At 39.9% G+C, this 22199-nt stretch overlaps 1 protein-coding gene across 3 annotated transcripts in view; it reads right to left on the bottom strand.

Moving 5' to 3' along the window:
- Positions 1-22199, bottom strand: part of LOC148041168 (uncharacterized) — a 149018-nt gene that overhangs the window by 103727 nt on the left and 23092 nt on the right. The window contains exons 2-4 of one of the 3 annotated variants that reach the window (XM_087687596.1): positions 10454-10699; positions 9215-9435; positions 8972-9027 (exon numbers count right to left, since the gene is read on the bottom strand). In XM_087687596.1, coding sequence (XP_087543722.1) covers positions 8972-9027; positions 9215-9435; positions 10454-10685 — 509 coding nt within the window. In that variant the 5' untranslated portion in view covers positions 10686-10699. The remainder of the gene's footprint in view (positions 1-8971; positions 9028-9214; positions 9436-10453; positions 10700-22199) is intronic. The other 2 variants (XM_087687603.1, XM_087687608.1) reach the window with 2 other exon arrangements.

Raw genomic sequence — 22199 nt, 5'->3', positions numbered from 1 at the left:
GACAACGGTGACGCAACAGCAATCAAGAAACACCGGTTAAAGGCATGCGGTAGGCAACGACAATTTGAGGCAAACCTGCACAGCATGATAGGCTCACGAAAAGAAGCACGCAGCTACAAGGCACGATTGCCAAAGATAGGCGACAGTCTAAAGGACGATATTGAGAATTGACGATGCTACTGATGCTCGTGTAAAAGAAGGGACTAAGTGGCATCAACGATGGCAACAGGGTGACGTGCAATGGTCGATGGCCACTAATTGAAGTTGATGGAAGCCCGCACAATGGCAAGAGGTGCTCAATGGCAATGGTCGGTGGCAAATGGTCACAAGCGATGGCAATGAAGGTAAGCCCATTTAATACCGTTGTTGACCCAGGTGTGAAGCAATTGTGCAGTTAATTTGATAGAGAATGAAAGATAATGAATGAATTCATCGATGGGCGATAACTCAATCACAAAATGGGAGTCGATGTTTTAATGAGTGAAAGAGAATACACCACCCAATGCAATCACAATGAAAAATGTGACACTTATGTACTTATGTGTCTTTTTATAATAAAATAAAACCCTAACAACTTAGCTATCATAGGAAACCCTAAATGAAACAATTGCATTCAATGACAATTTAAATGCCTAGGGAGCTTGGATCATGGATTAAAGGGTATTAGCACATAGCCCATGAGATGGCCTACAGCACCAATATTTTGGGGGCAATCAAGTGTTGGCTCGTCTCAATTTTTGGAGAGGCATTCTAGCCCAAAGAGGTAAAGCGTTAAGTTTTTAATTATTATTTTATGGATTTATTGCTTGCTGTAAATTGTTGTGAATCGGTGCAGTTTAGGGTTCCACCACCCTTCTTTAAAAAGAAAGGCTGGTTTCACATCACACATTGCCTCTCTAATTGTCATTGTTCTATGTACTATGGTGGGTCCATCTTCATAGATCTCATAATACTTGTCACCTATGATCAAAGGAGGGTATTAGTAAAGTAGATATCATGGGCTCTAGAAGCATTTCAATGGCCCAACATTAGCCACATTTATCGATGTACGGGTGGCCATTTGCAACCTCGCCAACTTGTTTCCATGGCCCATTTTATTATTAACTAATCCAATTCTTGTATGGCTCCATTTCAACCTATTTATAGGCCACCTCTCTTACATGCCTTCATCATCATCATTATCATCCCTCATGCATGCAACATCATGCTAGAGACAAGGAGGCTCCATTTCGACTTGTTTATAGGCCACCTCTCAACGTTATCATCCCTCGTGCATGCAACATCCTACTAGAAACAAGGAGGCTGGAGCACTCAGCAGGTTGCTCACAACCCGTGTGGTCGTATAGACTCATGCTTTTTTTTCAAAGAAAAAAAAACTTCTATTAACAACACCTAAAACAAGCAACCTAAGGTAAAATATAAAGTACAAGGAACTCAATAACAACTAGTTAAATGCGTCACAAACATAGTGGTTGTGTGGACAATGAATCTGTTGGTCAATAATGCCAAACTATTTGAGGTGCAATATGGAAAAAAGTCCTAGTGTCCCAAGTTTGTAGTAAGGCCTCTCTCCTCCTCATCCTCTCAAAGCCACCCTACATCCTTTTCCATCTCTCATGGAGAGTGTGAATGATCTTTGTTTAAATCCTCGAAAGAGTCTTTGTAGAGCAAGTTCAGAGATCATAGATGATAACAAAGGGCTGAAGGTACTGTAGTTGAAAGTAAAATTTGAACTCGGCTACATCTCATGGTCCAAATGTAATTGGCTATAGAACTAGCAATCAGCTCCCATTTATGGCAATATCCTGACCCAATGCACTCTAATGCTTTGGTATATGGATTCCACTTCCTGAATTCTTCATTTCTAAGTTCTTTTGTTCTTGTTCTTTTGTCCAATTCAATGTGTATAGAGCAACTTTGTTGCTTTGCTTCCATTGCTCCATATTTGTTTGACATTTCATCCCTCCTCCATCACATTCTACCTTCAATGCCAATGCTCCTCCATCATCATGCTACCTCTACACCTATCATCAGTTTCTCTCTTCTCTTTCTTAGTCATTGTCATCATCATTCTCTTCTTTTGCTGCTGTCTAACAACAGCTGCAATTCTTTTCCTTCTATATCATGTGCTATTGCCACCATCATTTCGTGGCAGTTTTTCTCCACCTAGGTAATTGCCCAGAGCTGCGTTTCATCTCCAGCCTGCTCCCTACTACCATGTTCTATAGCAGCTTCTGTCCTTCAGCCTGCTCCCCACTACTGTGTTTTGATAGCAGCTGCTGTCCTTCACCTTTTGTGGCCATTGCCAGGCTGCATACTCCTGCATTTTGACATTCCAGCCATCATACTTGTTGTCTTTGACACTCAAGCATGCTTCCTTGCTGTCTTAAGCCCTCTGTCATCATCTACGCTCTCTGGACCTGCTGCATTCTGTGATGAAAACTATGGAGTAGCTGCTAGGATTTGCACTTGGGAAACACAAAGTGTATGGCCACAATAGAAACACGATGATATAGACATAGATGTGCAAAACTTAAACCCTAAAAGCAAAACTCAAATACAGAAGCAAACACAAGCAGGAGAGAGAAAGAATACAACTCTGAAGTGAATGAAAACTGTAAATGAATGAAGAGTGTACAAAGTGCCCAAGGGCAGAGCAATAGTGTCAAAGAGTGACATCCACCGAAGACGGATCCCTAGTACTGTAGCCACCGGTCGGAGATGAGAGAGTGCTGAATAATAAAGGCAGCAAGCTGGTCACCAAAACATAGTAGTCAAAGGCTGAAATCTGGTAAATGCAATGATGTACCACTAGAAGACTGAAAACTAATCACCCAAGGCAAAGAACTATCAAAGCAACAACAAAAGAGGTGTTTGCTAATGTAGGCAAGCTGCTAGACAACAAAAGCACAGTCACCTAGTAGGAGAGATGGTAGCTAATCACGAGGACGTCAAATTTTATTGTTTTGCTTAGCATTTGATTAAAAGTTAATCAAATGTACAAATGCTTGTTGCACATGTGAGGTGCACATTGATTATTTGACAATGTGGGACCCAAGACCCCAAGATATCAATTGGCCAAATATAAAAGTTGTAATAAGTTATGTCTAACAACTATTAGGTGATACTCGGTGTCACATTTGGACCTAGACCAACTTATTGGCTACTAATGTGAGTGGTGGTGACATCAAAGACTAGCCATTAATTAATTAATGTCAATCTAAGGATCAATAATTGCTCAAGGATACCTTAAGACAAATTGGGCTAGCCAATTTAATTAATCAATTAATTAATGCCAATCTAAGGGTCAATAATTGCTTAAGGATACCTGGAGGACAAATTGGCCTAGCCAATTTAATTATTAGTTGGTGGAATTATTTTTCTAAGTACTAAAAACAATTATCATTAGGATTTCCCAACCACCTTATGACCTATGGTGAAATACAATTATCATTTGGGTTTACTAACCACCTAGGGACCCATGCCATTAATAGAAGGCACTGTACATTGAATCTAACACCTCAAATTTGTGAAACTATCAAGGAATTCAAATGCCAACACATCCATTGTAAATTTGGAACAACATTTAGTCGTTTGGGGTCTGATTAGAGTAACTCTTAGGTCAAATTCAAGGGACAATTTGCCTAATTTTAGTGTTGATTGTGTCTACAACAAGGGGCTTTTGAATCAACCAAGGAACTTGTACTCAATCCATTAGTCAATAAAGTTAAAGAAATAGCAATGCCAACTTTGGGGCCAACAAGATGTCTATTATCCAAGAATTTTAAGGTAAATTGTGTATTTTCAATTTATATTTATATTCTGAAAAATGGGATTAGATGGTTGTCACTTGGCAAAACTTACCCATGCAAGTCGGAAAAATGTTTTCAGGGGCTGGTACAAGTCTATTACAATCATTGTAAGAGAGAGAAGAAAGCTCTTAGAGAGCAAGGGGATACTGCTGATGTAATTTGTAGCCACCAAGGGTCAATCCTACAACAGGTGACAACAGTTTGGAGCCCTCCAAGTGCAGGTGATAACCACCTAAGGCCCTTCCGGTCCAGACGACAAGGCAACTGTCTTTTTGGTGATCCTAAGCTATAGGCAATAATTTCCATGGTTGTTTGAGCAAGGCAACATCAAATTTTCAACCTTTCTCATGTGATGAGACTCAAATTTCTCTCTATAGCATTCTCTCACATCCTACAGCTATCTCTAAAGTTATCTTGGCAAAATCCAATCATTTGAATCATCAAAGGTGGAGATATTGAAAAATCTTTGCTATAAACCTTAATTTATAATAGACATTAAGGTTTAACAACCACCTCAAGAAACATGCTTAGAACAAAGAACCTAGGACTTGAATTCCAAGAACTAAAATTGAAGAATTTTAGGGAGATTCAAAAGGCCAGCTAATCAATATCAAATTTGGGGCTAAATTTGTCTTACAAGTAGTAGGGTGAATACCAATCCCCAAATAAACCAAGGGGCAAATTGGTTTGGAGGCTTGTTGGTTAATTTTGACAACAAGTGGCACTTGGGTTGTGTAATCCAAGGTTTTGAAATGAAGAAGAGAGGAAATTGAGTTGTGAACTAAAAGAGGATGGGATGGGAGGGATTTGAAAAAAGTGGCTTACATGCTCAAATGAAAAAGAAGATATAGATATACCTAATGGAGGATGTCTGCTTCAAGAGCCCCCTCTTTTGAAGTTTACATACATGAAATCATCCGAGTCCAACATACTAGTAGGGGAAATAGGAGAGGGTTTTGATTCATACAACTCAAAGGGGTTGTACGAACCTAACACTTGGCCTAGCTAAGATGATGAAGATGGATCACCAGTCGTCCCAAATATCGTATATCTTGCATGATTGGAGAGAGAGCCACCCTCACCAAACATTGTGGATGAAGTAGCAAGGCTAGTAGAAGGGGTGCAAGTTCAACTATATATGATACACAAGTACTCTTCAAACTCCTCCTCTGACATGAGATTGAAATCAAAAACAAGAGAAAACAAAGAAGGTGAAGGTGGCATGTCATCTTGTTCGCGGAATCCATCATGCCTTCTCAAGGCCTCCAATGATGGAGAAGCCTAATAAGACATTATAGGGTCCTGAAAAGAAGGTAACTAAGACATTGTGATTTTGGTTACAAGTCATTCATGTGCTTCGCACAAAACCTAACACTCCACAATATCCGCAGGATACTCTTTACAAGAGCACCAACTTTGATACCATGTGAAAAAAGCTATGGAATAGTTGCTAGAGTTTGCATTGAGGAAGCACAAAGTATATGAGTGTGGCAAAACGCAACAATACAGGCATAGACGTGCAAAACTCAAACCCTAAAGGCAAAACTCAAAACTCTAACACAAAAACAAACAAGCAGAAGGAGAGAAAAGGAGCACAACTCTAAAGTCAATGAAAATTGTAAATGAATGAAGAGTGTAAAGAATGCCCAAGGGCAAAGCAGTAGTGTCAGATAGTGACATCCACCGAAGATGGATCCCATGTATTGTAACTACTAGTCCGAGATAAGAGAGTGCTGAATAATTAAGGACAACAAGCTAGTCACCAAAACACAAAGTCAAAGGCTAAAATCCAATGAACATAATATTATACCACCAAAGAAGGCTGAAAACTAATCAGTCAAGGCAACAGAGAATAGTCAAGCAACAATAGGAGAGGTATTTGTTGATGTAGACAAGCTGCTCAAAAGCAAAAACGCAAGTACTGCAACAGTCGCCTAGTGGGAGAGATGGCAGTAGCCTGTCACCTGGAACCAAATGCTGAAAATGCAAGCTAATCAAGCGCTATGATGACGAAACAAATGGATACCTCCGAATAGCAAGGCGATGGCTGGAAACAAACCGCCTAGGACTAGATACCGATGGGCTGCAATTGGTGATAGCTAGACAACAAATGGTAGGTGGTTGATGACTAAAATCTGCACAATAGAGTTAGAAACTTGCACAAAAAAATAAAGGCTGAATGGGAGTAGCCCATCTAATTATAGATGTGGATAGACCCTCCCGAATTAGGGTTTCACAACACTCTCTCGAACCACGCACTGCTTTTGTGCTTTTCATTAAATAAGCATGTTTTGGGGCTGTTTAAGAGGCTAGTCAGCATGTAATGCATTTCTTAGCTCAACACATGGGACAACCCTTTTGAACTATGCCGCTGCAGCAATGATCTATAATGATCTATGCTCTTCGGACATACTGCATGGGACAACCCTTTTCAACTAAGTTGTCTTCAGCCCCTTTTCATCCTCTATGCTCTCCATCCCTTTTCAACTATGTTGCTGCAATAATGATCTACATCAGATTTGTTTGCTCATTGGGGATACATCCTTAGAGGACAACACTCTCCAAGACTCTCTCAACATGCTCCCATGAGAGGGATTGATTACTGGACAATCTCTGCTCCTTGAGCCTTTAGTTGTATACTTTCATAGCTCCTTCATAGTCATCTAACATTTAGCATATTCATCTTCTTCATTTGACTTCTTGTTTGAGTTCATTCTTTTAGTCTGTTCATACACTCGACATTTTCTTTGCAAACACTTGTGTATCCTCACAAAATTTTCTTTCAGTTCGAATCACATATGCTATAGACCTCTTGCTTGGTTATTCACTTGAGCCTTGTACTAGACTTTCCCATTTCTTCCTTTACATATTTGTTATACCTTGGAAGTCCAATACAAAGCTAATCTTGTAATTTGCCTCAAGGCGATATTTTGTTCTACAAGATCTTTTGACAGAAGTTTCTCCTCTTTGGCTTTAAATGAGCAATAGCAATGCAATGGTAATGAAAACTTCAATTCATGTATCAATAAGTATAGGGCATAGACAATGGTGAAAAGGCTAGACAATGGTGTTAGAGTGCAACGATGCGGAAGCGTAGGACAAAGATTGAGAGAGAGTGAAGACAGAGAGAAGAGAGAGAGAGAAAAGGAGATACTGTAAACACAGAAAATCTGCGGTGTAGTATGCTGTATAAGAGTGCAAAAATACACAAGGGGGACAGAGGAAATATCTGCGTATGTCTCCGACTTGATAACCTCGATCTCCGTCAGCCTGAGCACAGTCTGTCTCAGCCAACAGATCTCAAGATCAAAATCTGAAATAATGAATGCTGGAGTGTGCCACAAAACCAGCTATAAATAGCCGAAAAATAGGAAATAACTGCAACAGGTCGACCACATTAAAAGCAACCGACTGCAATAAAAACTGTCCGACTGCAAGTGCTGATGTGGCATCTGCTAACGTGGCACCGCCATCCTCAATCTCCAAGAAATGACTGGCTAACAAATGGTTTTGTTTGAAAGGCACAACATTACTTAATGCCTTAAGAAAGTCAAGTAAGCTTGGGTCAAACATTCTCCATTTTCCCACAATGTTTGATTGTATCATAAGAACTAGGATGCTCAAATTTTTTATTTATTGTCATCCCTTCCAATTAAAGCTGCCAATAGTACATTTGCAAAGAAACGACGAAAAATGGACATTACGATTTTAAATAACAAGGCTCCAAAGGGAAGATTCAAGGTCCTACAATCCTCTAAAAAAGGTTAAGAATAATTTGCCATGAAAATTGATGTAGATTCATGATGTACATCTACCAAACTTGAATGGGCCCAAAAAAGACACTTTGTGATGCAAAAGGGATTCATTCCTTTCAACATGCACTTACCCCTTTCTGTTCTTTTTTCAAAAGAATGCATCCTCCAAACATTGGCTTGGCGTTGGACAAGAGCCATGTGAACCCATGTGCATGCCACAAATGTATGCCAACTTCCAAGATATAGATGACTTCATCAAGGGTCAGTGCACAAACAAGGTCCTTGACTAGGCAAGAGGTGTGATGCCAAGGTGGGCAACACTAATGTTCTTGTAGTTGTTTGAAGGTGCTCCACTGTGCTCCACTTGGTGGAAAGTAGACGCTTTACCCCATATTATGGACTCTCTTCACATTTATTTACAACGTAAAGCATGGTGAGACCAAGAATATCATGTTTTCTTTAAAGAATTTGATGGAAGACATAGTCCAACAAAACAACACGCACTTAGAAGAAGGGCCTTAAAGATTGGTAATAGACGATGGGCTCTGGCACAAAGCCGACTCATGTACCATTGTTCTAAATGAGACAAACATATTGCATGTAGGATTGCCAATCATGTAAAAATATCTTCATATGGACTTCTTAAGAGTCAATGGACAAATGTTCGCTTTAGATACACAATCCACTACCTCACATTTTGCAAATGGTTACGGTGCTTTTACAATCAGTCTAGAACCCAGCTAGCAAAATGATAAGCACATTATGATTCTTATCCCTCGTATGACAATATTGCAAGAGATTAAGACTAGTGAACCACAAGAGCCTTTCTTTGCACTTGGGACTTCTTATTCCAAGAAGAGGTGAGAATATCCAAACCAAATGCCAATTTGTTTATGCAAGTAGCTACCCATCAAAGCAATCAGCTTGAAATCACCAAATTCTCCTTTTATTGACATTTTCAGCTCCTTTATGGGAGCTTAAAGCCTTTAAGACATAATGAGATTTTTTCACATCCTATAGTTAGGGCAATCCCTTGCCACACCAACTGCTTTCTCCTTCAACCACTTTCCTTTATGCATTAAGTTTGATACAATAAAGGTAGTAGATATTAAATAATTATATAGATCCAGATTACTTTCTCAGGTTCAACTAGCTTAGCATGTCATTCTCTAAAACTAAGTGAAAAAAATTCTAACAACTTCAATCAAAAACTAAGCTGACAGACATCGTACAACTCATGCTAAATGTTGAGCTATCTAGAAACATTCGATAATGAGCACAGGTGGACCACTGTTCTGAAGAACCTTTATCGTTCATGACCAAGACAATCAGTTCTTAGCGCTTTCATATTTTTGTAGCATCTCAGCAGTGTTTATTTACGTCAGCATGACTACAATGCATCACCTCTCAGAGGCTTGTAATGCAACTCGAAGTTCTGAAATCCGCCACTGCAAACCAACCTGTGTGGAAGATCAATAGTCTTTGTGATTACTTTTTTGCATTAGACTACATCTATTCTTTCTTAGAAGGGGGGCAATAATAATTTAAGGTCCTGAAGTAGGGTACTAAAGCAATTCTGAATGCTCCGAGGAGTCCTCTAAATGTTTAGTGTTTTACAAAAATAAGCGCTCAAGTATTCAGATGTACCTCATCAGCACTAGGCAGAACTGCAGAGAACACATCACTTTGGACAATCATCTTGCCTTCCTCCTCAGACCACTTGTTTGCAAATTCTTTCTGGCTTTTCCCTCCCTCCTGTAGACTTCTTGACACAGCATGCACCCTTTCTGCAACAGATATGCTTGAGCTCATTGGAACAGTTTCGGAACAAGCAAGAGAATCTTGTGTGTCTGAAGTGATTTGAACCTCTGTCGTAACAGCAAACAATACCACACACAAAGAAGCTTTACCAAATACTCTTGCAAACAAATAGTTGTTCAATAAGATCTAAGAAAGACATGAACCTCCACTTCACGGTAAAGATACATATTCAAATATAATATCTTCATTGTGCAGCTTGCACCCATCAAACATAGTTAAATTTAAAACAAAGATATAATCTTTAATTCCCAGCTACTTTGGTGCACATATTTTAAAAATCTGTTATCTTTCAACTGACATCACAGTGCCAAGCTATAGTAACCTACTTCATCCTTAAGGCCATCACAGTAAAAAGCTGCATAACCTACAGAGAAACTTAAGTCCTTAAGGAATTGCTGTAAAAAGAGATTTTATAGGAAATGAACTTAAAGAGAATTAAAATAGGGAAAAAAGGTTCTCCACATGAAGGTCCTTTCAAGGCAACCTTCTATTACAAATATTATGCATCCTGTTCCAGGCACCTTCCCATCTGATGCACACCATTAAGTGAACAAGGTAAACCATAAAGAAGGGCTGCTGTTGGCTGTTCTAAGCCAGAGCATCGTATGAAATAAAAGAAAAGTTAGTCTAACATTTTAGACCAAACATTGATTATGCAGAAATAGAATAGTAAAGGGCAACAAGGATGCCCAACTTCATGCAGGCTGCAGCAGTTTAGGATTAACAGATAGCACACAACAGAAGTCTTGTCCTGTAACTGTGTTACACTTGTGTGTTTACTTTGAGGTATCCTATCGAGAAGTCAATTCAGTAATACAACATCCACTGATGCCACACATTTTATTTGCATATTTAGTGCCTGTATCTAGCAAGCATGTGCAAGGTACAAACACATACATGAAAACATACTTACATGCACACATACAAACATGCATAAATATAAGTATATGCAAATGAACAGTAAATCAGCAAGCACCTGCACAATCAGTGACACAGTGAAACAAAAAATGTCCATAGGGATTTTACTGTATCTGTCATAGCTTCCAAAAAAGCAACAAAGCATACCCAGAGGTGGGCCTGCCTTGATGCTTGTGTAAATTTCTGTTTGCATCTGCGTAGGGAAAATGCTTGAAACAGCCCGCCCTCTTAATCCAGAACCAGGAACCTCCCACCAGTGGTTCAGCAGCTCTTTGGTCAAGCCATTGTTTGCAGAAACTTCTTGCCTGCAGGTATCTCCTCTTGTTATTTTTCCCAGACACCCATCAATTTCAGATATTTGTGAACTGTCTTCAGGCATTCTCACTCCAGATCCTGCAATATCGGTTATGATAAAGTGATGAGAAATCATCTCTTCTTTAAATATGTTTTTTTAACTGAATTACTAATCTGGAAGCTACAAACATTGGCACAGTTTGTGTTCATAGTGGATTGATAACAAACATAGTAGCCAAGTTTTTGTCATTGATCCAGAAATGTTGCTCAAATATTTTCAATCATAAGTTCGACAGATACAAGATGACCCTTTAAGCACTTGAACAAGGTCTCAACAACAGCGTGGCTATAAGCAGTTGTATAGGGTGCAAGCAGCTCAAATTGCCTTGTGTGAAGAAAGGAGAGAGGATGAAAGAAGCTCAAGCATGAGAATGGATAGGCAAGTGCTCAGGCTCAGCACATTCAGATCCTCCGTGAATACTTGTTGGTGGGGAACTCTAAGTAGTGCTACCTTCATCGCGGCCTGGTGTCGAGATGAGTGGTTATAGCACTCAACTCCTCAATCACAGAATTTAGGACCATTGCACTCTAGTCAAATCCCAGTTCCAACCATCACTCAAGCACCTGCCCATGTCAATGGCTGTCACCTACCGCAGCAAACACAGAAGCCTATGATCTATGAAGGCCATCGCAACTACTCTCAAAAAAAGAATGGACCCTAGAATTTTACATGCCATCCAGAACTATCAAGGGACCTGAAAGTCCCTGTTGTGAAGTTTGCAGCTCCTCCTGGGCACCTAATTCTTATATCTCCAACTTACCCTCCTCAACATCCCCCTTGTGGCACTGACAAATCTGCAACTGGCTGTCACAAAACAATAGAAAAAAGATTTTGTATCCTTTTTAATTGATTTGCATAGTCAATTATATATTGAACTTGTTTTCTTAGTAAAGAATATGGAGGCAATGCAACGCCGATAGCCTGCCAGCTGTCCATATTGAAATGTTCCAAGAACTTCCCAATGTATTCCTTCCAAGACAAAAAGTGTAACTTTTTGTCTCGATCTCATACAATGTGCATGCCAATAATGTGACCAACATTCCCCAAATCCTTCATGTCAAAGATTTTATGCAACCTTTTCTTTAAAGCATCCACATCCATGACTGACTTCCCAAGAATCAACATGTCATCCACATAAAGAATCAAGATCATAAGGCTACCATCCCTAGCATTCCTCATGTATAGGCAGTAAACAATCTCACACCTAGTGTACCCCTAAGACTGCATAAAGGCATTGAACTTATGATACCATTCTTTGGGAACCCGTCTCAAACCATATAAGCTCTTATGCAGCTTACACAGAAAGTGCTCCTTGCCTTCCAAAACAAACCCCTCAAGCTACAGCATGTAATTATCCTCATGTAAGTCCCCATGCAAGAAAGTGTATTTACATCCATCTAAACCAATTCCATATCCTCTCTAGCAAACCAAAGCAAGAACCGTACAAAAGGTAATCATCTTGACTACTTGTGAAAATATCTCATCAAAGTTAATCCCCTTGTCCTACTTAAATCCTTTGACCACCAACCTTGCCTTGTCATACCTTCAACTTGTAGACTAACTTGCATTACAATGCATGTTTACCATTAGGCAAAGAGACTAACTCCCATTTCAGCATTCTTTTCCAAAGAATCCATCTCTAATTGCATAGCCCTCTTTCACTTACAACTGGCATTCCTATTCTTAACAGTTCTCAACCCAAAAAGAAAGGCCATCAAGAAGAGAACTGTCTCCCAAGCTTCAAAGTTGTCCCACCACTTGTCACATTTCATAACATTTGCCATCAAACACTTGTCTTTTGCAGCTTGGTGCTCCACTTTCCCTCTTTGCACTCTCCCTTTCTCCTATTAAGAAGAGCTCATTCCCTCTCACTCTTCATCGATACCTTGCTATAAACTCACATACAATAACTAAAGATAACTCCAAAGTTGCTCCCAGCCATCTCCATCATGATCCTCCGCTCTTTCATCATCAGATCCCTCAATTTCCCTCTTCTCCCACTGTTGTTTCACAAAATACTAAACGTGTAAACTCATTACAGCACCTCTTTTACAGCTCTTCCTCCTCTTCTAGAACAAGAAGGAAGCAATGTCAATGTATAGCTGATCAACCATAAAAAAGAGCTCGTTTTCTCTCAATATTACACTTAATCTGTGGTGAAATTAAGTGTTTTATTCAATAGTAAGTGTATGCATGTGATGCATGTAGTGCATGTACATCTTTTATGATCTTGTGAATAGTGAGACATTGCGCCTCCGTACTAGTAGAAGAAGGACCACCTCATATAGTGATACAATGGACATCATCCTCAAGGAAGATAACATCCCACCCGATCGTGACCTTAACAAAAACGTGATCATAAAGGCAATAGCCTTGGTGGTTTGGCTATAGCCAATGAAGATGTGAAGTTTCAACTGAAGGGTCCAACTTTTCTCTCTGCCCCTAAGATACATGCAAATAAGCATCACAATAAAACATATGAAAATGAGAAGCAAAGGGCTTTCTCCCATGAAAAGCCTTGTATAGAGCCATGCTAGAAACAACTATAGTCAAACAACAGCTGTATATGTGAGCCGTAGTGGACACGACCTCACCCTAAAGAGTACGAGACAACCCACGATGCTCAAGCATGGATCTAACCATCTCCAACGTTGTCATGTTTTGTCGGTCTACCACATCATTCTTTTGATGGTGTGCCAACATTGGCATAGTCCACCCAAATGCCATGATAAAAATAGCACCTTCGATACTCATTGCAAGTAAACTCCCCACCTTGATCTACTCATACAATCCGGACTCTGTGAGAGGACTCTCTCTACCATGTTGTTCCATCACAAAAATGTTGAGAAGTCTTTGACTCAACCTTCAAAAAGAACGCCCATACAAATCCAAAGCAATCGTCAAGAATCATAAAGCAAGCAACCTTGCCCAAGGATGAAGTGTGCATGGGGCTGCACAAATCCATGTGGACAAGCTCAAGAATAGTGGCTAAATGTGAGGCCTTATGCAAGAAAGACTCTCGATGTTGCATGTTGCCAATGGACACACCTCAATGCCTCGCAACCCCTCAACCATATCCACATGGCTAAGCTAACACAAGGCCTCATAGTGCTAGTGGCCACTACACACATGCCAAAGAAGACCCAACTCCAAGGAATCCCTCATCGAAAGGACTGTGAGTGTCTGCAACCCAAGCTCCCAAAGACCAATCCAAAGAGGCTAATAATAGCCTCATCCTCAACCTGCACGCCATAACTGGTGAAGATGACCTGGATGTCTATCCCTACAATGAGCTATTGAGAGAAAGTGTGAACCTAATAGAGGTTCTTAAGATTAGTCCATACCTATGTTTTAGCCTCAAGATTTTTACATGAACCAACAAACTATGAATGCAATTAAGGCAAAAGAATGTTAAAGCTCTAGCATTGAACATGTCCAACAAATTAGCATGATCCTGAGAAGAACCATTATCACATGTAAAATCGAGTGGGGAATAAATCGAGATACAACTATCCACATTTCATATGTGTTAAGAATGTGGCAAGCCTTCACCTTTTACATACATTAGTTGGGCCCATCCAACTTTTGAGCCTTTAGTACTTCAAATGTAGATGCACCCACCAAAAGTATTTTAAGACCGAAAAAAACTGCCATCAAAAATCCTTCCAGGGTAAGCAAAGCAATAAGACCAGCTCCAACTGGAAAACACAGCTCACAACATCATATACAGCAGTAAATGCACTTACCAACACGTCACCAAATGGAAAATGCACCTAGGAAACCTTAAAAACACTCTCATGTGGCACCGCAAACTAAGACCCAAAAATAGGAACAAAGGACAATAAGACAAAAGTAACCAAAATGAGTGGACCCATTGATGTCTCTCGCTGACCTACACTAGCAAGGGCGTTACGGGAACACAAATAGGAATGAGCGGTCCTAGGGGAGTGAGAACAAGACCCTAGGGGGAACGGGGACATGAGGGATAACGACTTCTACTATACACATAATACATATATGTCTAAATCTATTCATTCATATATCTTACAAAAGCTCTTCAAAAGGAACATATACAATTTGCAAAACATGATAGTCTATTCCATAGATGATACATTAGTAATCTACAATCAAACTAGATGAAAAAGTCAAGAAGCATCAAGATAGTCAAAACTAGCACAAGTTGAGAGAGAGAGAGAGAGAGAGAGAGAATTTTGTTGTATACCTATTTGAGTGCAACAATTGTTCCACGCATATGGCTATGGAGGGGAGCAAAAGCGATGGTGGATGGAAATGCAACATGGATGAGATTTTGTCCTCTTTTCCAACAATCAACTATGACCTTCATGTTCCCATTTGGTGAAACAACAACCTAGATTTTCCCCTCTGCATTTCCCTCATTCCCCTAGCCTCTTCCTTTGCTGAACATCCCCCCTTTAGATTCCCCCGTTCTCTAGTCTTTTTTAGGGATGGAACACATTCCCCCGTTCCCAAGAGGGTGGAATGGCGTTCCCCTACTACCATGCGCTAACCCAATGTAGGGCTTGATACTCACAACCATGAGATGACCTTGACTAGTAACAAATGAACCTTGAGCATGGCTTTATGCATTGATGAAGTCTATGAGATTGAAATCTTAGAGTCGATTTACCTTTGAGACAAAGAGCAATCTTTGCTCCTACTCTATTCCCACATGAGGGAACACTTTGGTGGTTTAATTGAAGGTAGGAAATATACAATCACTATGTACTTTTTGCAAAGTTGGTTCATAACAAGCATTGAGATTCATTCATTCCTATTCTCTGTGATGAGGAATTGGTACAATCAACATCTACATCAATGCCTTTCCAATGCACCTTGGTGGTGGTCTAATCACCTATTACTTGGGTATCTGTATAGCCAACCTAATTCACATATGGCTGTAGCCTCTATAACAGCCTATTTTAGGCCATCTCTTCTCCATATCTTATACTTTTGTATGGATTCAATTTCCTAGGTTCATTATTTTTTAGTTCATGTGTACTTGTTCTTTTGTTCAGTTCTTTGTGGAGATAGCATCTTCATTGCTTTACTTAAGTTGCTCCATATCTATCTAACAAGAGCTCTTTCACAACCTCCTTAACATTGATGCATTGAAGGTCTACTCTTTCTCATGTCAAAGCCTAGAGTCGAGTAATGGATCACCTTTGCACACTTCCAAGAAATAGTAGACCCTATAAGAAATTTGGTCACCTCTAGGACACACACCAGCTTGGACAGGGCAATGTAGGTAGTATCATATGTTGAGCTAAAATATGCATTACTTGCTGATTAGCCTCTTAAACAGCCCCAAAACACACTAAAAATGCTATTTAGAGTAAAACCCTAAAACGGGGAGCGGTTCGAGAGAGTTCACTGAAAACCCTAAAACGGGGAGCGTTTCGAGAGAATTTAGTAGAAACCCTAATTTTTGGAGCGCCCTTCTACATCTATAAATAGACAAGCTACCCCCATTCAGCCATCATCCTTGTTTGCAGGTTACAATAGCCCATGCACACTTTGTTGCTGTTGGCGCCCAATTTCCAGCCTGCAGCCCGCCTCCATCTATTGTCCAACCATCATCGATTGCAGCCACATTATCTTCAGTATGTCCATTGCTGTAGGCGACTGCTCCAGACTGTCCCAGACTATTGTTCACCCTACTATCCACCATCTCCAGGGTCAGCCAGCCTACGTTTTCAGTATTGCAAGCCTTGACACTCTCAGACACTGTTTCAGCGTGCTATTTACAACAGACTGTGCACAGTTTCTAGCCTCCGATCGGTGGTACAATGCTGCGTTTACTAGTTTTCAACCTCCAGATTGGTGCATTTTGGTGACCAACCTGCTGCCATTCACTATTCAGCACTTCTACACTTCGACTGGTGGTCACAGACTGGGGATCCGTCTTCGGTGGACGTCACACTCCGACATTGCTTTGCCCTTGAGCACACTGTACACTCTTACATTCATTTACGGCATTCATTCACTTCAGAGTTGTGTTCTCTCTCTCCCTTCTTCTGTTTGTGTTTGAGTTTCTGTGTTTGAGTTTTGAGTTTTGCATTTAGGGTTTGAGTTTTGCTCTCTGTGTCTGTGTCTGTCTCTTTGTGTTTTTGTCGTGGTCGTACACTCTGTGTATCCTCAGTGCAAACCCTAGCAGTTTCCTTCACATCATGTGCATTCAGGGCAGACCAAACAGGCATGTAGTCACCACGGCAATGCAAGGTAGTACGAGAACAATTCAAGCAAAACAATTGGACCTACCATGTGGCTAGTTAACCAATTCCAGCAATGGAGCCAATTTGTGCAGCAATCGACTGCATTAAATGTGAATGCTGATTGCATATTTTGGGCCCATTATTTCTTGCTACATAGCAAGCTTGCTCCCGGTCATAGTCAATTCAATTGAGTGCAAGGTGAGAGATTTTTTGCCTTCTATATTCAACATTGATTTTCTGCAGTCTTTTCCTCCTAAAGCCCCAAAGGCACCACACAGCACTACCACAAGACAAGAGGCCAACTCGCCCAAAGGGACCCGCACAAAGAGCAATGATACACCTTTTTCACAAACTAGACCCTACTAGCACTACTAGCCTAGCAAAGGCAAAGCCACCCCGCCAAACACCTTCCATTCCATGCCATGGAGTCACATTAAATAGCGCCATTTCACTACATTGAGCACAATGACCCTATCTAGCAAGACCACGTTAGAGGAGGCTTCATCACAACCGAATCAAAGCTATTATCACAAGAAACCTAAGATTCACCACCAACCATATCACAAGAGCAATTAGAAACTACATCATAGCTAAGATCATGTGCAAATCTTGAGACCAGCTACAACCTATAGTCTCCACCACAGCTTTTGTAAACAATTTTATTAGATTAGGTTTTCTTTTTCTTCTTATCGCAGGGACAAGACTAGATGTTGTTCTACTCTAGAATAGTCCCATCATACAATTATTCTCAACATTGTTTCGTAGGGATGAAATGGATGTACTTTGGATTTTGTCTCATAGGCCACATTGGCCTTATGTAGACGTGTGTGTGTGTGTGTGTGTGTGTGTGTGTGTGTGTGTGTGTGTGTGTGTGTGTGTGTGTGTGTGTGTGTGTGTGTGTGTGGAATCTTTACATCAAAACTTTAAGCCAACCAAAAAAAAAGGATACAAGTCAAAGCCTTCTAGCCAACCATGAAAAATCTTATCAATAAACAAGTCAAAGCCAAAAGGCTACTATAAAATAACACACAAATCATGTTGACTAAAGAATTGGAGTAGAGTGAACAATATCTAGCCAAGGAGCAACCACATCAAGCAAGACTTCATCTGCTAAAATCATGGAAGACATATTGTAAAGGTGCAATCAAAAATAAAGGCATTACAAGGACACCAAATGTGCCAAATATCCGTCCATCAAAGAAAATGGAAAAGGCAAAGGTAATCCAAGTGAAAAGAAGACATGAAGGCATCTTGCCCAAGACCAAGAACGGATGGGCATCTACTTCTGCTGAAAAGCTCCAAATTTGGCTCACTAGAGGAAAAGAGATGAAGAGGTGAATCAATGTCTCATCACAAGTAATGTAAAGATACAAGGGCCTCACGAGCAAGGTAATCACAAAACGTTTTACCCCTAAAACATTGCATTTCACCCCAAAATGTTTCACCTTTGGGCAAGTCCCAAGTGAAACGCCAAGTAAAACGATTAAATATTACATAGGAGATAGTTTTCTTTATAAACAATGAGTTACAACTTACAAAATTACACCATGCGAATCCATTCATATCAACAAATGATGTGTATTCTATATGTACAATTTCCAAAAACCTGAAAAAACAAGAAAACACAAGTTTTTTTCCATTTAAAAATCATGTTTCACTCGGGGCGTTTCACGTCTCAATGAAACATTTCAATCATTTTGCATTTCAATGCCAACAAACGCGTTTCGTGGTTGCCATGCTCACGAGATCTTGCAAACACATAGGACATCCCAATGAAAGACCACCGATAAGGAGCCTCCATGCAAAAATTTCATTGATAAGGAATCTTGGACCTCCACAATTGCAAAAATCTATCCCTCCATTTCTATCTATAATCCCAAATACACTAGACTTGATTAGCTTTCCTAGTGACCCATCGCTTATCCTCTACCATCTTCTAGTAGATTTGATTAGCCGACCTTTTCTGAAAATCATCCCGTTTCACAAACATCCAATCCTGCCAAGGCAAAGCAAGCTGAAATGCAAGCAATGGATTATACCACTAGAGCCGAGTGGCTTTGAACAGAGTGTGTGAGAGATTCAGAATGCAAACAAATGTAAGCATCAAACCGTGGAAAATTTGGGAGATGAATCTGATCAAGAACTAACACAACCATCCATTGAAGCAATGTTCAACACCCCTCCTAAGAACACACGATACAAGGCATATGGTCATAGGGTCCGTGACTGAACCATCTCCCCAGCATCTGACAAGCATGGAAAGACCTTACGCACCATGAACGAAAGCAAGTACAAAGAAATTCATCTCATGATTCACTCTGAACTACAAATTATAAGACAGGAATTGAAAAAAGAAATACCAAAGCAAGTCAAGGCTAAACTAATAGTAAATCAAAAGGCAAAAATGCAAGACATGCAAATAAAGATTAAGAATGAATTGCAAGCACAAATGTTGTCCGAAATGCACACATGAAAATTGAAATTCAAAAAGTGGTAGATGCCTACAAATCTGAAATCTTAGAATTGAGGAAAGAATTGAATACATTTCAAAAGAACAAAATGTGCAAGAAAAACTACAAAAAGAGAAAGAGAAACTGAAGGCATATGAAAGGGAGGTTCACTCATGGGCAAAAGTGGCAAAGACAACAGAAAAGCAAATAGAAGAGGCCAACCCATGGATTGAGATAGTTAAAAAGAATAAGGGAACATCATTGAACAAGACTAAACTAATAAGTACTACTTTGGAAGAAGAGGCTAGGAGACAAGCGAGGGTTTTACATATACATATAGCAAGATGGGAGGAGAAGAGTAGCCCACGAGAAGATGCTAAGACATTTGTGAACAAAATTAAAGCTTCAAATGTACCTATAGTTAGTGCTTGGAGAATAGGAAAAGAGGATTCCAAATCCAAGGTCAATTCTTCACTTTGGAGTCATAGAAAAAAAAAATCCTTCCTCTCTAAGAGGAGAGCCCTCAAAGGTGAGAAGATTTATTTGAATGAGCATCTTACCCCAACACAGATAGCACATCGCAAAGAACACATGTCCAAAGTATTGGAGGCTCGTAAAGAGGAAAAATGGATTGTTTACAAGGATGGACAAGCCATCATCACTTACAAAAGGACTAAATGACAATACGAGGCCTATGAGATACTTCAAATGTCAATATAGTATTGTAATGGAGCCCTACACTTGGATGTTGGTTACTTTGAAGATAGCTTCCAAAACATAGACATGGTCATATACACAGAAACACGCCAATGTAAAGGTATCCGACTACCAAACGTATGGGAATATAAGTGGAAAAGTGCATTTCATCCAACAAGTAGAAAACCAGAAAGAACTAGGGGTTCCAGAGGTGTGGATATACTATATAGAGAAGACCTCAAAGGGATAGTATAGGTAATGAAGAGAGATGATGATACACAATCTTATGGATTAGGATACATGCACGAAGACTACAGAATATATTCATTCCTATATACTACTTCTCTCTTGCAAACTTGACCTATGCCACACGAAATGGATCTTCCTTTGATGTACTGTATAAGGATATCATGCATATGCTACATTGGGAACATATTATTAGTGGGAGATTTCAATGCATGCACTTGAGACAGACAAAGTGACTTTTATATGCATGATAATGCCATGTTCAAAGAGATTGACATAGATGAAATAGGCCTACAAAAGAGAGCCTAGGATAAAGAAGTGAGTACTTATAGGACACATCTATTGGCTTTGAGAAGTGCACATAGACTAGCCATCTTTAATGGTCTACCACAATGGCCAAGATCTGACAATTTGACATGTTGGAATCACAATGGAGAGGCAAGCACTATGGACTACTTGATAGACTCACCGACGTTAATACCAAACACCCAAAACTTTAAGGTACCTAAGAGACCAATTGGCATAGCAACAGATCATGCTATTTTGACATCCATGCTCTCTTGTAGACATATGAAACATGAAACACCATGCCTCCCTAAACATCCCAAGTACTACTTTATAGAAGACACATCACACATCTATAGTGGTTCTCTACAAACTAGTTTTTACATACATTGCACTTGAGCAAATCGTTGGAGGAATGTACAAGGGATTTAGCAAAGGCTATACATGGATCAGCCATATATGCATTCCCACATGCCTTGCCCCAATGTAGACCCACACACTCTACTGCTCCCCAAAATAGCTAGTATGATGATGAGTGCAAAGTCACTAGAGCTCGCTTATAGAGAGAAGTGGAGCTAGACACTTGGACACATCATCAAGCAAGGACATTCTTCAAATGCCTTGTGAGGAAGAAAAAATGAGACTATTTAGCAAAAGCAAAAGCAAAGATATATCTGCTATTTTTGGGACGGGATAGCAAGAATGCATGGAAGATGTTTCATGAAAGACAACCCCCATACACATTGCATCACCAAATGCTTGGCTTGACTGTGGGAGAGCTATATAACATGCCAAGACAGCCATCTATGCAACCCCTACAAGCCTATAGACCAACACAGTGGTCTTTCTTCACCTTGAAAATAGTTAGGGATGTGATTTATAGATTATAAAATGGGAGAGTATAAGATGAGAATGGGGTAGTGGCAAAACATTTCTCACATGCTTGCAATATACTAGCACATATGTTCAATAAAAATGTATGTGAAGGCTTTCCTATGAGCTACTCAAACAATACTATAATTCCACTATTTAAGAGTGGTGATCCTTTGATCCCTAGCAACTACAAGACTATCATGATAGCCCATACTTTGGCCACGATATATGGATCTATACTATAGCATGAACTCTATGAGTAGGCTGAGATGCAAGACAAGAGAACACAAGGACATGCAAGTTTCAAACGTAGATATACCACACTAGACATATCCTCACACTTAGAACCATTATTGAGGAGGGTCAAGCTCGAGACAAGAGAATCTATCGCTGCTTTGTAGACTTCTGCAAAGCTTTTGATACAATGCCTCGTACATGCAACATGCAAAGATTGCAAGATATTGGAGCACCAAAGGGTATACGATGAGGTATCTATGCATTCCATGAGACAATGACAAATCATGTACGGGCACCAAGGAGGCTATCAAAAAGGATTGACAATATCATAGGGATAAAACAAGGATGCTCGCTTTCACCCACCTTATTTGGTTTATACACAGATGAAGTGTCTAATTAAATTGATTGAGGAGGAGGAGCCGGAGCCAACCTAGCGATGGTGCCGATATCCATATTATCATATGCAAGTGATATTGTTCTCATTTCAAATTCACCGGATGGATTGCAATGCCACCTAA

The sequence above is a fragment of the Lygodium microphyllum genome, chromosome 1 (assembly GCF_053477565.2).
Source record: "Lygodium microphyllum isolate KBCC chromosome 1, Lygodium_microphyllum_v1.1.10, whole genome shotgun sequence".
Classification (NCBI taxonomy): domain Eukaryota; kingdom Viridiplantae; phylum Streptophyta; class Polypodiopsida; order Schizaeales; family Lygodiaceae; genus Lygodium; species Lygodium microphyllum.
The sequence above is the reverse complement of the archived record's forward strand: the minus strand, read 5'-3'. Positions and strand labels throughout refer to the sequence as shown.